This window comes from Penicillium solitum, assembly GCF_028829755.1.
Source record: "Penicillium solitum strain IBT 25940 chromosome Unknown utg000003l_segment0_segment0, whole genome shotgun sequence".
Classification (NCBI taxonomy): domain Eukaryota; kingdom Fungi; phylum Ascomycota; class Eurotiomycetes; order Eurotiales; family Aspergillaceae; genus Penicillium; species Penicillium solitum.
In genome coordinates this window covers 3,701,392-3,716,062 of record NW_027072123.1, presented here as the reverse complement: position 1 = coordinate 3,716,062, position 14,671 = coordinate 3,701,392, and the positions used below count along the sequence as shown (strand labels likewise).

The 14,671-nt window shown below is 48.3% G+C and overlaps 7 protein-coding genes across 7 annotated transcripts; 6 read left to right on the top strand and 1 right to left on the bottom strand.

Annotated features, from left to right (window-relative positions):
• The first annotated feature begins 162 nt into the window (after positions 1-162).
• Positions 163-2,252, top strand: N7455_005342 (xenobiotic compound monooxygenase, DszA family). The gene is made up of 4 exons (XM_040955337.2): positions 163-638; positions 692-880; positions 930-1,177; positions 1,248-2,252. Exons 1-4 carry the CDS (start codon positions 522-524, stop codon positions 2,173-2,175), a joined length of 1,482 nt encoding a protein of 493 aa, XP_040814196.2. The 5' UTR covers positions 163-521; the 3' UTR covers positions 2,176-2,252.
• Positions 2,253-2,499: 247 nt separating this feature from the next.
• Positions 2,500-3,579, top strand: N7455_005341 (Yip1 domain protein; the record flags this gene model as incomplete). The annotated part of the gene is made up of 4 exons (XM_040955426.2): positions 2,500-2,587; positions 2,657-3,062; positions 3,121-3,270; positions 3,330-3,579. The coding sequence occupies 4 exons, from the start codon at positions 2,500-2,502 to the stop codon at positions 3,577-3,579; spliced, it is 894 nt and encodes a 297-aa protein (XP_040814230.1).
• A 555-nt stretch (positions 3,580-4,134) lies between these two features.
• Positions 4,135-6,598, top strand: N7455_005340 (uncharacterized protein; the record flags this gene model as incomplete). The annotated part of the gene is made up of 6 exons (XM_065605013.1): positions 4,135-4,174; positions 4,249-4,284; positions 4,408-5,567; positions 5,633-6,089; positions 6,168-6,469; positions 6,533-6,598. The coding sequence occupies 6 exons, from the start codon at positions 4,135-4,137 to the stop codon at positions 6,596-6,598; spliced, it is 2,061 nt and encodes a 686-aa protein (XP_065461913.1).
• A 435-nt stretch (positions 6,599-7,033) lies between these two features.
• Positions 7,034-7,747, bottom strand: N7455_005339 (uncharacterized protein; the record flags this gene model as incomplete). Its single annotated transcript, XM_040955382.2, has 2 exons — positions 7,308-7,747; positions 7,034-7,244 (listed from the first exon to the last, which is right to left on the bottom strand). Exons 1-2 carry the CDS (start codon positions 7,709-7,711, stop codon positions 7,034-7,036), a joined length of 615 nt encoding a protein of 204 aa, XP_040814148.2. The 5' UTR covers positions 7,712-7,747.
• Positions 7,748-8,068: 321 nt separating this feature from the next.
• On the top strand, positions 8,069-8,688 carry N7455_005338 (Clr5 domain-containing protein; the record flags this gene model as incomplete). Its single annotated transcript, XM_040955519.2, has 3 exons — positions 8,069-8,187; positions 8,250-8,470; positions 8,528-8,688. The coding sequence occupies 3 exons, from the start codon at positions 8,069-8,071 to the stop codon at positions 8,686-8,688; spliced, it is 501 nt and encodes a 166-aa protein (XP_040814208.2).
• Positions 8,689-8,856: 168 nt separating this feature from the next.
• Positions 8,857-11,931, top strand: N7455_005337 (ankyrin repeat domain-containing protein; the record flags this gene model as incomplete). The annotated part of the gene is made up of 1 exon (XM_065605012.1): positions 8,857-11,931. One exon carries the CDS (start codon positions 8,857-8,859, stop codon positions 11,929-11,931), a length of 3,075 nt encoding a protein of 1,024 aa, XP_065461912.1.
• An 861-nt stretch (positions 11,932-12,792) lies between these two features.
• On the top strand, positions 12,793-14,530 carry N7455_005336 (uncharacterized protein; the record flags this gene model as incomplete). The annotated part of the gene is made up of 4 exons (XM_040955359.2): positions 12,793-12,958; positions 13,020-13,293; positions 13,355-13,581; positions 13,644-14,530. 4 exons carry the CDS (start codon positions 12,793-12,795, stop codon positions 14,528-14,530), a joined length of 1,554 nt encoding a protein of 517 aa, XP_040814241.2.
• Between the last annotated feature and the right edge of the window lie 141 nt (positions 14,531-14,671).

Here is a 14,671-nt window from a genome sequence, read left to right as displayed (position 1 = left end):
TTTAGATAATAAAGATCAATCCAAAGGAGTATAGTATGTAATAATCTGCGAAATCGGGTTCTTGATGAGGCAAGTGTCACGCAATCTGACAGCCGATGATGAAATCCATCCCAATAACAGGCTAGAAAAATGGTCCGATAGATTGTCATAGACTTATACCGGCCTTAGCGTTCGGAGGTTAAATATATCCACAAGATAATACTGTGATTACTGTGGGGATGATGGCGAATGTTTGATCTACGGCACGCCATATGCAGTTCTAAGAATTCACCCGACAGGGCTCGGAAGTTTGCCGTTCCCCTCTTTCGCATTGTTGATGGCGCGAGATACGTATACGATAGACGAATTCCGAGGTGGGATGGTGCGGGGGTAGTACACTTGGGCAAAGCCGTCCTTCCGGTCTTTGTTGATTTGGGACATGAGGGGCTGTGTCACTCTTATAGACCATCGCCAGATCTGTTTCGCACTTGCGCAAGTAAGGCTCGAAAGGAAGCATCTTTTTGTCTTGAAAACTGCGCACCATGGGAGACAGTGCAGCTACTAGCCAGAATGGCTCCGCCAGTGCTGGCAAGAAACACATCTTGCTTAATGCTTTTGATATGTCAACTGTGGGACACTTGTCCCCTGGACAATGGAAGGTTAGTGGTATAGGAATTGAAGTCGAGGGGCCAGAATGCTGACAGCTGCATAGAACCCCAAAGACAAGTCTGCGACCAAGCGAACACTCGGGTACTGGATAGAGTTGGCGAAGCTGTTGGAGCGCGGTGGAATCAACGCGTTGTTCCTGGCAGATACAACTGGAGGTCATGATACCTATGAGGGCAAACTGGACGAGTGTATTCGGCGTGCGGCACAATGGCCTGTGACAGATCCTACTATCGTGAGTGTCAATAACAAAATGTTCCGATCAGAGTCTGACTTTTGGTTAGCCAATTTCGGCAATGGCTGCAGTGACAAAGAATCTGGCGTTTGGCATCACGGCCTCGACTTCATTTGAGCAGCCCTTTTTGCTGGCTAAGCGCTTTTCAACTTTGGACCATTTGACCAATGGCCGACTGGGTTGGAACATCGTGACCTCATATAAGAAAGCAGCTTTCAAAGCCATTGGTGTGGATACTCCAATTGAGCATGACGAACGGTACCGCCAGGCAGATGAGTATTTGAAGGTGCTCTATAAGTGAGTTGCATGTCCAAAGCTCGGTTAGGGTGATATTTTTGAAGACTGACTCGGCGGTTGTTGCGTATAGATTGTGGGAGGGTTCCTGGGCTCCTGATGCCTTGTCGCCCGACCCTGAAGCAGACACGTACATAGACCCGGAGAAAGTCCGCCAGATCAACCACAAGGGCAAGTACTTCTCATTGAGCACACGACACATCGTCGACCCGTCTCCGCAGCGGACACCGTTCCTTTTCCAGGCAGGAACTTCACCTGCAGGTTCGGAATTTGCTTCGACACACGCCGAGGCAATCTTTGTCTCTTCCCATTCGCCAGAGGTGTTGAAGCCGAAGATCGCAAATATCCGCAAGCTAGCCGCAGAAAGAGGCCGTGATCCACAGTCAATCAAGTTCTTTGGTACCTTCACGCCCATTGTAGGCAATACCGACGAAGAGGCGTGGGAGAAGTATGAGGAACTGAAGAAATACGCCTCGGTGATTGGAGGACTGGTTCTTTTCAGCGGATGGACGGGCATTGATATTTCCAAAATCCCACTGGACCAAGAGATCACGGCTTCTGACTCGTTGGAGGCAAACAAAGTCACTAGCCTACTTGACTCGTTAACCACGACTAGCAAGGAAATCCCGCGCTGGACGCCTCGCGTGGTTGCTGAGAGGGCTGCAATCGGTGGTCTTGGCCCGGTGGCCATTGGAAGTCCTGCTACCGTTGCGGATGAGATGGAGCGTTGGATCCAAGAGGCTGACCTCGATGGGTTCAATCTTGCTTATGTTACCACGCCTGGCACTTTTGAGGAGGTGGTTGACCTACTTATCCCTGAGCTAAGGCGACGCGGTCTTTATCCTGAGCTCCCAGACCCTTCAGAGGCATCTCTCACAGCTCGTGAGAAGGTCTTTGGCAAGGGACAGAAAGAACTCAGGGCTGATCACATTGGAAGCAAGTACAAGTACGATGTGTATCAGGAGGAGGAGCCATATGTTGAGGATACCGTGGAAAATTGATCAAATTAATGAGATCTCATGATGATTCAATTTATGAAGATAGAAGATTATTAAATTGATTTAGAATTAATATGCATACAACATACATGTATGCAAGAGATGCGTAGAGGTGAAAGGTGAAACAGAACGTGCCTGGTAACATTACCCGTGACCCAGTACGTAATGCCACTCTAGCCTTTCCGGGACAGCTTTGGCCAACTCGACCTTCATACTCCTCGATTACTTTGACATTTCCTGTCGACTTCGCCTCTGAGAGGACTAAAACTAAAGGAAGTGCCATTCTTGCGCTAGTCTTTCGACCATCACGACCATACCACGCGAACCATGGCTACCGTACACCGAGGCCATCCCCATGATGAACCCCATGATGACGACTCTCTCCTTGGTGATGATTTGATCGAAGCCGATGATGGTGAGTACTTTTATTTGCCCCTCTGGACTACCAGCGTATCAACAACATCCTAATTCGGTGTGATTCTAGCCGTCGACGCTGACGACCCCCTGCGCGACACCGACACGGCCCCTCTGCGAGGCAACATCGAATCCAGCTCGAGCAACCGCGGCAATGCCTCTGGCTACGGCAACTACTTAGCATCCTCTATGGGTGGTGAGGATCGCCGTGCGACGCAAAATACCATCGACGAGAGTGTTTGGGAGACATTGTCACGCGACTTGATTGCCGTGTGGGAGAAGATGCGCCAGGTGCTTTGGCCGAAATACTTGCTCGGAGGAATTATGCAGCGCGGAGGCGGTGGTACCGCTGATTCTGAGCAAGGTGGAGTGTCTGGATTTGGTGGTAACATTCGAGGACTCGTTGGACGCTGGCCGGATGCCGACGTGGTCCTGCAGGGTGGCATGAGCGATGGGTTGCGGGACTGGGATCTCTGGTAAGCTAGCCCTACACACGAAAAATCCGTGTAGAAGCTAACACGGGGTTTACTTTAGGGGACCGCTTGTCTTTTGCCTGGTCTTGAGTTTGTTCTTGTCAGTCGCAAAGGGTGATCAATCGTCGGTGGTTTTCTCGGGTGTCTTCTGTCTTGTCTGGATCGGAGAAGCAGCTGTGACTCTTCAGATCAAGCTCCTTGGTGGCAAGATGTAAGTGTTGTATGAATGATCCCCCAATATTGCAGTTTACTAACATTCCGGCCTGTTAGTTCTTTCTTCCAGTCGATTTGCATCATCGGTTATACGCTATTCCCCCTAGTCATTGCCGCAATGCTGAGTGCACTGGGACTTCCTACCATCGCACGGATACCAGTATATCTTGTGTTAGTCGCATGGTCTTTAGCAGCTGGAGTAAGCATCCTAGGAGGCTCGGGAGTGGTACGGAACCGAGTCGGAATCGCAGTGTACCCACTGTTTGTGTTCTACATTGCGATCGGGTGCCTCTGCTTCATCAGTTAAAGGCTCTCTATTGTGATATTGTGCTCAATAGTTGAGACAATGCGCTGTCACATGCCTCTGATGGGCATCGGCGCAATGAATCTCAATAGGAACATTGGATTGATTGTATTAGAATAGCGCGGATACCGGTATATCCAGGCATTGAATTGAATTTATGCAAATTGTATCTGCCGAGGTACCCTTAGGCAACAATAGATGATTGTTATTCTTTAGATGAATATGCTTTGTTCCCATTTTCCATTGACGCTTTGCTATTCAGAGCACCCCGTTTGTTGGGCCCCGCACCCGGCGGTCAAGTTATAAGAACCGGCAAGCTATCTTTTCCTCCTTCTCTCACCTTTTCACCTTTTCCCCCTTCCATCCTCTTGTTCTTCTCTTCGCAAAGTCGCAAAGTTCCAAATCTTCCATTCTTCGTCGATTCGGCTGGTTCCAATCGATCCGATCTGTTTATCCGCGGTTATCGTTAATCTGTTGGAAGCTCCGCCCAACTCAATTTCGACTGGGTAACTTGAACACCCAATATCTTTGACAAGTTTGTCCTTCGGACGCGACGCCATGGCTTCTGCTTCCCGTGAGCAGAACTCCTCGGCAGGTGGTATGTCATCATTGCTTGGGCGCATAGCCTCAAATCCCCCACATAGTTGGGCAGTTTCGCTGACAACTTCAAAGCTCTGGAAGCAGAGCAACTGAAAATGGACCACAGAGGTGCGCTTTGATCTAGTGATCCGTCTTTGTTTTGCCCTACAGATTTCCTTTATATCTACAATCCCCTTACTGCTACACGACTTTCTCCAACGTTCATGTGATCTGACAATATCGTCTTGACAGTAACCGCGCAGTCGCCTCCTTCCGACAACGACAGCGGCGAACGCCCTGTGCGACAACAGCTCAAGGAGACCAACCTTGACTCTGTGGGTGAAAAAGACGGTTCTGCCCGTGCAAACCGAAAGCGCTCTTTCGACAACACAGATGGGGCCAACGATACACCCCCAACCAAGCGATCCCGAGAGTGCACCCCGGACAACAACCCCAATCACGCTGGAATCCCCAAAGATGCCACTACCCAAGATGTGAGTGACGTCGTGCTGCCCAAAGCACCTGCGAACACTTCAGTTCACAATACACCTCTGTCCCACAACCCGATCATGAGCCATATCCCCGAGACCAAGGTCCAGTTTCCCCTGGACCTCGAGATCAAGGTCTCAATTGCTGGATCCGAGCAAATTAGCCATTTGACCATTCCTGCTGAGGTTGGTATCAAGGTGACAGCCGGAGTGGTCCCCTTGGCTTCCCCGACTTCGAGATCCGCTGAAGGCGAATCCTCCAAAATCCATATTACCATTCCTTCTCCAAAGCCTATTCCTCCATCTGGAAACCTTTCCCCTGGACACTCTTCCCCTGGACACTCTTTCCCTGGACACCTTTCCCCTGGACACCCTTTATCTGCGCACCCTTCATCTGAGCACTCTTCATCTGAGCACCCTTCATCTGAGCACCCTTCATCTGAGCACCCTTCTCTTGGGGAGCCTTTCCATGGACACCGTTCACCTGAATCCTACATACATGATGACCCTTCATTCCACATTTATGAAGAGCCTGAGTCAATTGGGGATTCTTCATCTGAAGATTCTCTACCTGACTACCGTTCACCTGAATACCCGTCCTCCCCATCTCCTGAGCCATACAGTCCAACGAATCCCACTTACCCTAACCCCGTGGTTGAAATCATTGATTCTAACGACTCTCAATCCCCACAGAGACTTGAAACGACCGCCGACGGAAACGAGGATGAGTCTTCACAAACCCTCAAGAAGAAACGGAGCCGAGAACAACTTGAGAATGATGCCTCGAAGAATTCCCACACTGCGACTGACCCCGCACCCGGCTTAACTGGGACAACTTCAGACGAAAAATCTACTGCCGAAGGACAACCCGAGAAGAAGAGACCCCGCGACAATTCGGAGGAGCGCAAGGCTAAGGTGGACCAGGTGAGTTTGCTCCCTCAACTTCCCCAGCTTTTCTTTTTCCATCTTCCACTAACACTTGCTTCTAGACTTTCACCGCGAGTGCATTCGGAAAGGCTTCTGCTGCGCCTTCACCCTTCGCAATGCCTGGAGCTAAATCGACCTCTGATGCTTCGCCTTTTGCAACCAGCGGTGCCTCGACTACTGGTTTCGGTGCCCTCGGATCCGGCTTCTCTGCCTTTGGTAGCGCTTTCCCTGCTACCTCTGGTAAACTCACCAGCTTCGCGTCTCCCAACGCCCCCACTGCTTTCTCTGGAACGGCCGGTAAACTGACCAGTTTTGCATCTGCCAACGCCCCCACCAGTTTCTCTGGAACAGCTGGTAAACTAACCAGTTTTGCATCCCCCAATTCCCCCGTTGGCTTTGACAAGACCCTCGGTGCAGATCAATCAGACAACGAGGAATGTGACAACGGAGAAGTCGGTGAACCCGATGATGGCACCTTTGTTGCCGAGAAGACCGACAGGCGTTTCCACGCACAACCTGGTATGGACCCCTTCCTGCCTCTACCTCCCCCCTGGATCCCACATATGGCCCGTGACTCATTCGAACGTGAACCCCCAGTTGAAACCGGCGAAGAAAACGAGAGCACCGAATTCGCAGCCAAGGGCAAGTTGTACTACTTTGACGACAAAAAATGGAAGGAGCGTGGTACCGGCACCTTCAAACTCAATCTCAAGACGGAGTCCAATGGAAAGAAATCCGCTCGCATTATCATGCGCGCCGATGGTGCCTTGCGTGTCATGTTGAACAGTGCGGTTTGGCATACCATGCCCTTTGGTGATGCCAAGGGTTCTCGCCCGACCACTCGGGATATCTATCTCGCCAGCAACGAAGACGAGAAAGTTGTGAGCCTTCTTCTCCGGGTAAGTTTCCAAACTCTTCTCATTTCTTGTCTCGTGATACTAACATTAAATGATACAATATAGCTCGGCAATGAGAAGCAGACCGGTGAATTGTTTGATGTACTTAAGGATATTATGGAGAAAAATTGAGTTGACCAGTCAGTCACGAAGATAGTCAAGGTTGTAAATAAAGAACAAGCAGAAAAGAAAGAAAAAAAGCAGAACCACTACTCTCATGGGGAAGGCTCAGAGTTGTTCTTATTGCAGTTCATTAGCGATCTTTAATACATACACTTGTGTGAATATTCCATTGTATCTTCCCTCTAGACTTTGCATATTCCTTTACTTAGCATGGATCCTTTACCCTGTCAAAGGTTATCTGGCTATTTGAGTTGTCATTTCTCGTAAGTGTCTATGATTTATATCTTTAGAATGATATTGTTTCGCTAATAAAAATTATTCCCCTTCTTCCCACCTAGCTGTACTCACACCCCAGTCTCTAAGGTGGTAATTGTTGATCAGCCATCGTGGTGCGAGACTCTGAAACTGTCATGACACCCTGGCGAAGTCTAGCACGGCCTACACTCAGACCTTTCTTTCCCCATGAACTCGGAGAGCATGCTCTCCCAAATTGTCCTTCCGGTTGAAGGATCTACCGCACCCTTCTCGGTGACACTTGTAAGCACCAGGAAAGAGATGCTGTGTCTCGATATGTCGCCAAAGGACATTTAACCGACCAAACGATTGTGTGGATCGACAGTCCTTCCATTTGCATTGAAACGGCTCCGCGGACGCTCTGGAAGAAGTAACTGTTAGAGAATGAAGGAAGTATCCGACATGGTTCATTATCGAAACTTACTTGGCCTTGTGAGGCATAGGACAGACTCGAGATCTCTGGTTTCTGACCCGGGCGTCACGATTGGGAATGCATTGTGGTGGGCTTTGCATGGCATGAGCAGGCTGAGCAGATATAGGCGTGGGTTGACCAGGCATAGGGGTGCTGTAGCCCATGAACTGGCTAGTCACGGCGCCACCCTGTGCGACGGAGTATTGCGAGGTGCAATTGACATTACTAGCCCCTGCTTCATGGCCTTGGGTTGAGTGAAGCATGCTTGGGTTCGCAGCATGAAAGGAGTATTGCGAGTACGAAAAAGGGCGTTCATTGAGACCATTGAGCTCATCGAGATACCCAGTTTCCCAGGATCGCTCATTGAAGAGGCATGAATTGTCTGAAAAGGTTTCATCTGGAGACCAGGCCATCATGAGAGGTTTATGTGATGCTCGGAAACTGTATAGAAATGGTCAATGTGGAATTGCTTCAAGGGAATATTAATGAAGTGAAGGTTTATGTTGGGGATTTTCCCTGGGGAATGAGAGGATTAAATATCTGAAGGATCAACGGATTCAATGTCAAATCGCCCATCTTGCACCCGGCGAGCGTTGTTAAGCAGGGTGCAAAGTAGTGGCGCATGGTAATGGCTAAGCCTCACCTCCGACCGCTAATCTTTATATAATGTCTACTGCCCGAGTAAGATCTTTCAGTGCCTTTTCTCTTGTACCTTTCTACATATATTGGATCAATAATCTTTTATATTTCTTCAGAACTATACGTGAACAACCATGGCGAACCTAGATTGGGAGGCCCACAAGGCTGAAATCGAGCGCCTCTATATCCACCAAGACAAATCTCTGAAGGAGGTGATTCAGACCATGGGAGCGGTACACGAGTTTTGCAGAAGGTATGTATATTTTCCCAAGATCTATCACTTTGATGTACTTGCCTTGAATAACAGTTGTATAGCAAGAGCCAATATGAAACGAAATTCGCGAAGTGGGGACTCAAAAAGTACCACATGGGATCCAAGAAGTGGAAGATCCTTGATCAGAACCTGAAAAAACGAGGTGCAGATACCGAAGTTTATATCAATGGAGTTCTCTTCGAACCCAAGAGAGTTAAGCGTGAGCTTGGTCGGCAGGCCTTTCAAACAACAATGCAGAAAGAAATGGAGAAGGTCATTTCAAGTAAGTCCCCCTGGACAGGGAGTAGAAGTGGGCTCGCAGTCATCTAACGCGGTATAGGGACTTCTCCTAAAATGCCAGAAGGTGTTCTGGTCTACTCCCCAGCACCGTCTGCGTTGCAGCTACAATGGCCTTCGAACCTCCCCTGGTTCAAGTTCTCACAATCTGCGTTTGCAGACAAGGCTAAAGGTGGGCATGGTTTTGAAATGATGGCCCTTTAGATTCTTGTCTACTCAAGACTTACGCCAGATTTAGGACTTTTTTATTCCCAATCAGAGATAGATATCTCCGCTTCTCCGGGTATGACTCGTCCTAGTCACTCTGCTGAGAAGGATTGGTTTTCCACTTTAGACTCGGTGTTTGCCTGGGTAGCACCACGGAGTCAAAAAATGCTACGAGGTGGCTCCCGAATGGCTACCGCATTGAGCATTGTAATGCCCGAGGAATACGATGGCCAGCACGCTGCTACCTCCCAGGAGCTTTCCAGCGGCAGTGACTCGAAGATAAGGAACTTTATTCGAATAGCTCTCTATCTTCTGTCTAACAAAATTGCTATGCGAGACGCAAGAAATTCCAGGTCTCACATTTATGGCGAAGAGAAATTCATGTTGAAGATCTTTCGCATGTCAGGACTCGACAACATTGTGAGATTACGCCATTTGCTATCTAGGAAACATGACATGTCAGCTGGGGCAATTGCAGAAAGTCTCTTTAGCAGTGCAATTAAATGTCTTGACATTAAAACCACACAGTTGATGCTGGAGGCCGGCATGGATCCTGACACACTCATCACCGATGTCAAACGCTCTCCTATGAAAACTGCCACACCCCTCGGATATATGGCTATGAAATCTGGTGGAACGGCCATACATATTTCCCGCTTATTACTGAAGCATAGGGCTACTATCGATCTTTGTAACAACGGGGAATCCGCACTCGACATTGCTGTGAAGCGCTCCAATAGTCACATGGTAGGAGTTCTCGCATTGAACGGTGCCCATATCACGGCAAAGTCCTTACATTATGCCGTGGAGGGGAATTGTGATTTCAGAGTTGTTCACTGTCTTCTGCTAGCTGGTCCAAAGTGTCTTGTAGACCATATGTTTCCCGAAGGCACGATTCTGGTGACCGCACTTAAACGAATTGATGTGACGGAGAAACTACTGGCACGAAAAGCCAACATCAATGCGATACAGCCTATTCAGTCTCACGACCAGTTCAACGGTCTCGGAACGACTTTAATAGGCTTAGCAGTTGCAAGTGGAAATGATGAATTGGTACGAATACTCCTCGAGGCCCACGCAGAAGTCAATATAGAGTCCAAATCTGGTCTTTGTGTTCCACCTCTAGTACTGGCAGTCCACGGGGGAAACAACAATATTGTCACCCTCCTTCTTGGGGCGGGATCTAATGTCTCTCTCGCAGACGCGTTCATAGCGCCACAGGAGAGCATTGGAAAATCACTCTTTGAAAGGGCTTTGACAAGAGATGATCGCACGACAGGCCGCATCAGGTTGTGTCGGACTTTGCTAGCCGAGGGTGGGAGAGCGAGTCAACAGGCGATGGAAGACTTTAGCACTCTTCAGCTGTTTGATGCCGTGATACGTCGTGATGCGGAGTCTGTGTCTCTATTGCTCAGTTTTGGCCCCCGGGTAACCACTTATGATTCCAAATACGGACATAATGCCCTTGTGCTCGCTATCAGAAATGGAGATCAGAAAATAATATCTTTGCTTCAAGCAGCTGGAACCACAGTTGTCGGTTGCGCTATAAGATTTATTGCTAATGTTGAGACCGCGATGTTTCTGCTCGACGTCGGACTTCTACATGCGGTTTTATATGCAGATGGCTACACTATTCTTGTATCTGCAATACTTGCGCAAAATGACGACTTGACAATGTTTCTGCTCGAGTGGGGGGTCGATCAAACACAGCCTGCAGTTTTTCCGCAATTTGAAACACCAGAGTATCTCTGCAAAACTCTGCTAGAGGCAGCCCTGTGCCGAGGAAATCTTCGTCTAGCTGAAATTCTTGTTCAACGAGGCGCCTGTCTTGGTGAAGCAGAGATCACCGCAATTGCATGGAGAGCCTCAGTAATGAATGATGCCAATGTTCTTCACTCTTTCCTTGCCATGTTCCCCCGTTCCTCTCTATCGGCTCCTACTGCAGTTGGATTAGCTCTGTTATCCAAAAACTCTGAAATTATCCATCTTCTTCTCAACGCTGACATCAAACCTAATGGGATTCCCATGATACGGCCTTATTACCTCAGAATAGGAGCCTGGAAGAACAATGTGTTTTCGAATCCTGAGCAATGGAGTCTTGTGCTATCAGATCCGCAATCAGTGCTTGAATTGGCAGCCATCCACAACGAACAATCTATAGCGCGAAGTCTACTTGCATGCGGAGACTGGACAAAACGTGAAATGGGTCGTGCTTTCGCAACCAGCTTACAATACGGAGAACATGAGCTTGCCAAAGAACTGCTGGCCGCCGGTGGGGATGTACACCAACTCAGTTTCGTCAGAGGGATTTTAATATCTGCGTATCCTTTGGAGATTGCTTTAGAAGAAGGCAATACTCGACTGTTGCAGAATTTAGTTTCTGCCGGACTAGATCCGAATCGTTCCAGTGGTGGCCATCTCACTGGCTTACAGCGGGCAGTCAAGTGTGGAAATATGAAGCATATTGAAATGCTCCTTGCTGCTGGGGGAGACGTCAACAGCCCAGCAATATGTCACTATGGAAAGACTGCATTGCAGATCGCGGTGCAGTTCAAAGATACAGACATTACAGAAATGCTGGTGAGAGCTCACGCGAATGTCAATCCTCCACTGAACCCTTTGAACGCTCAAGACGAATGTCCTTTGCATCTTGCAATCAAATCTGGAAACAAAAAGCTCGTTATATTTTTGCTCCAAGTTGGGGCAAACGTGAACAGTCCACCTAGTCCCTTCCATGGTGCTACAGCCTTGCAGTTAGCGGTGAAACAAGGTGACTTGGGTCTTGTCGATCTGTTTCTGCGAGAAGGTGCGGATGTCAACCAAGCGCCTGCTCACAATGGTGGAGCTACAGCTTTACAATTTGCTGTTATCCAAGGTTATATTGGCATTGCGCGTAGGCTGTTGGATGCAGACGCAGATGTGAACACACCGAGAGCTCCAATAAATGGAAGAACAGCACTGGAAGGTGCGGCTGAATGGGGCCGTGTTGACTGCTTACAACTTCTTCTGAATGAGGGGGTTTCGGTGGAAGGTGAAGGTAGAGGTCAATTTGTTCGAGCTGTGATTTTGGCTAGAGCCAATGGACATCTGGCTGTGGCCAGATTTCTCAAGACAACATTTGTTTGGACGGACTCTGACTTTGAGGGTGACCAAGACCATTTTCTTGCTGATACGGAGGAGGTGGCGAAGGGGTTGTTGAATATAGAGCAAAAGTGTCAAGACTGCCAAGGTATGCTATAGAGCCTTGGAGTATCAGAGGCATCAATATACCCTCAGATTCTATTAAACGCCATCACATCCCTGTATGACCTTAGAATGGATTATTAATATATTATTAACAACCCGTGGACCCTTATGCATCACTAACTCACTAGTCAGGTCCACGGGCATATCCACACACACAAGTCAGCACTTTCCACCCCTGTGGCCATCTCTCCAGATATGACAAAAATGACTGTACGGAGTAGCTTCAATAACTACATACTAGACTCATATATCACCCTGAACTGAATACTGTGATCCATGTACATTTTACCTTCCAATTCGAATTTTTAAGCCCTGGAGATGTGAGACACTCAGCCACCCCCCCACCCCAACAACTGCCAAGATTCCACAAATGAGCTATCCATTCTGATCTTAAACCCCATCTTCGCTTTCGCTAATTTTCCTATTCTACACAGAATACTCCGTTAGTGCCCCATATACGGAATAATAGAGTTAAGGAGTATACTGAGTACTCAGTTCTCTTTTGATTGAGATACGTATCTCTCGGTAACTGCCGAAGAATCACCGGGACCTGGCACCCAAACCCACTTTCGGATCCTCGGATAAATGGATTTGGCAATTATGTACATTAGTAGTTCTCTATAACTACCGAGTAGAAAGTATGTAGTACATAGCACCGCCGATCACTTAGAAAGTGGGCTCCTATTGCGCAGAACACGGAAAAAAAAAAAAAAAAAAAAAAAGGTTTGTCATACGAATGCAGGGGAAGTTGGCATGCTGGGGTATAAGACTAGCCTCTCTGTAGCTCTGCCCAAGTGGGCCGATTGAGATTTTTGCATTGCGAAGATAATCTCTATACGTACGAGAACTGCCAGGATGTTCGGTCGATCTATCACGACAGTGCTGACAATCGCACTTCTCATCAATGGCGGCGAAGCAAAACAGCCGATTCGACGCGCTTCCACACATTCCACTCATCATACTCGTGGATCTGAACCGATTGATACCTCAAATTATCGATTTCTAACCAACAAGACCAAATGTTTGCTTTATTCCAATCCGTTCTTTCAATCTCGACTAACCAAAATGGAATGTTTCCACAGCTCATGTGGTGGAGAGCCTACCAGATGTTCATTTCGAATTGGGAGAGATGTACTCGGGATTTATGCCCATTCGTGAAAATAATTCCCTGTTTTATATATTCCAGCCCAAGATTGGGGAACCAAGCAACGACCTCACAGTCTGGCTGAATGGTGGACCGGGTTGTAGTTCAATGCAGGGGTTTCTGCAGGAGAACGGCCGGTTTACCTGGCAACCCGGCACCTACGAACCAGTCATTAATGAGTATTCATGGGTTAATTTAACCAATATGTTGTGGTAAGTCATTAGTGAAAATAGTACGGAGTATAGATGTAATTGATAAACTGACTGTGTTTAGGGTCGACCAACCGGTTGGAGTTGGGTTCTCAAACGGTACGCCAACTGCTACCGGCGAGGAGGAGATCGCTGCCGATTTCGTCAACTTTTTCCAGGAGTTTCAAGAAGAATATGATATCGAGAACTTCCGAATCTTCCTAACGGGTGAAAGTTATGCGGGTCGGTACGTGCCCTACATATCCGCCGCCATGCTCGACAAGAACGACACCGAACACTTCAACCTCAGCGGTAAGACTTGAGAATCCCCCCGAAGCTGCATTATATTGGTCGCACATTCTCATCCATATTAGGAGCTCTGATGTATGATGCGTGCATCGGCCAGTGGGATTATATCCAGGCTGTACTTCCCTCTTACCCCCTCGTTCAACAACATGCCGAGCTGTTCAACTTTAACCAATCGTTTATGGGGGAGCTGCAGGCTACCTACGAACAATGCGGTTACAAGGAATATTTCGAGGAGTATTTCACTTATCCGGCCTCTGGAGTCCAGCCCCCCAAAGAAATGGACTACTCCAAGTGCGACATTTACAACATGATCTATAACGAGGCTTTCACTACAAACCCATGCTGGAGTCCTTACAAGATCAGCCAAACATGTCCACTCTTATGGGATGTCCTAGGCTTCCCCACAGACCTCCCCTACCAACCGGGTCCATCAACCTATTTCAACCGCACGGATGTCAAGAAGGCTCTGCATGTTCCTACGGATATCGACTGGGAGCTCTGTAGCGTTGACAGTGTCTTTGTAAGCCCCGACCCAGGACCCGAGCAACAATACGACGAGTCTGCGAATCCCACGGAGCATATCCTGCCACGACTGATTGAAGCCACTAATCGCGTTTTAATCTCGAACGGAGATTGGGACTATCTGGTTATCACGAATGGAACGTTGCTGGCGATCCAGAACATGACCTGGAATGGCGAGCTAGGCTTCCAGACTCGTCCTACAACCCCCATTCATATCGACATGCCCGACCTGCAATATGCCGCAGTCTTTGATGCCCAAGAGGGATATGGCGATTACGATGGCCCGCAGGGGATTATGGGTGTTCAACACTATGAACGTGGTCTGATGTTTGCCGAAACCTTCCAAGCAGGTCATCGACAGTCCCAGGATCAAGGCCGAGTTTCTTATCGTCATGTCCAGTGGTTGTTGGGTGATGATGATCATCTTTGATGCCCTTCTTCAGACAGAATCTGGAGTGTAACCAAGCCGCTGCGGCTCGCTGAAGTTACAGTGGGAGGGTGGGTTGCTGAAAAGTTGGCAGATGGGCGGCCGAAAATGGTATTACTTATGGCTATTTCTGGCTGTCTTTCT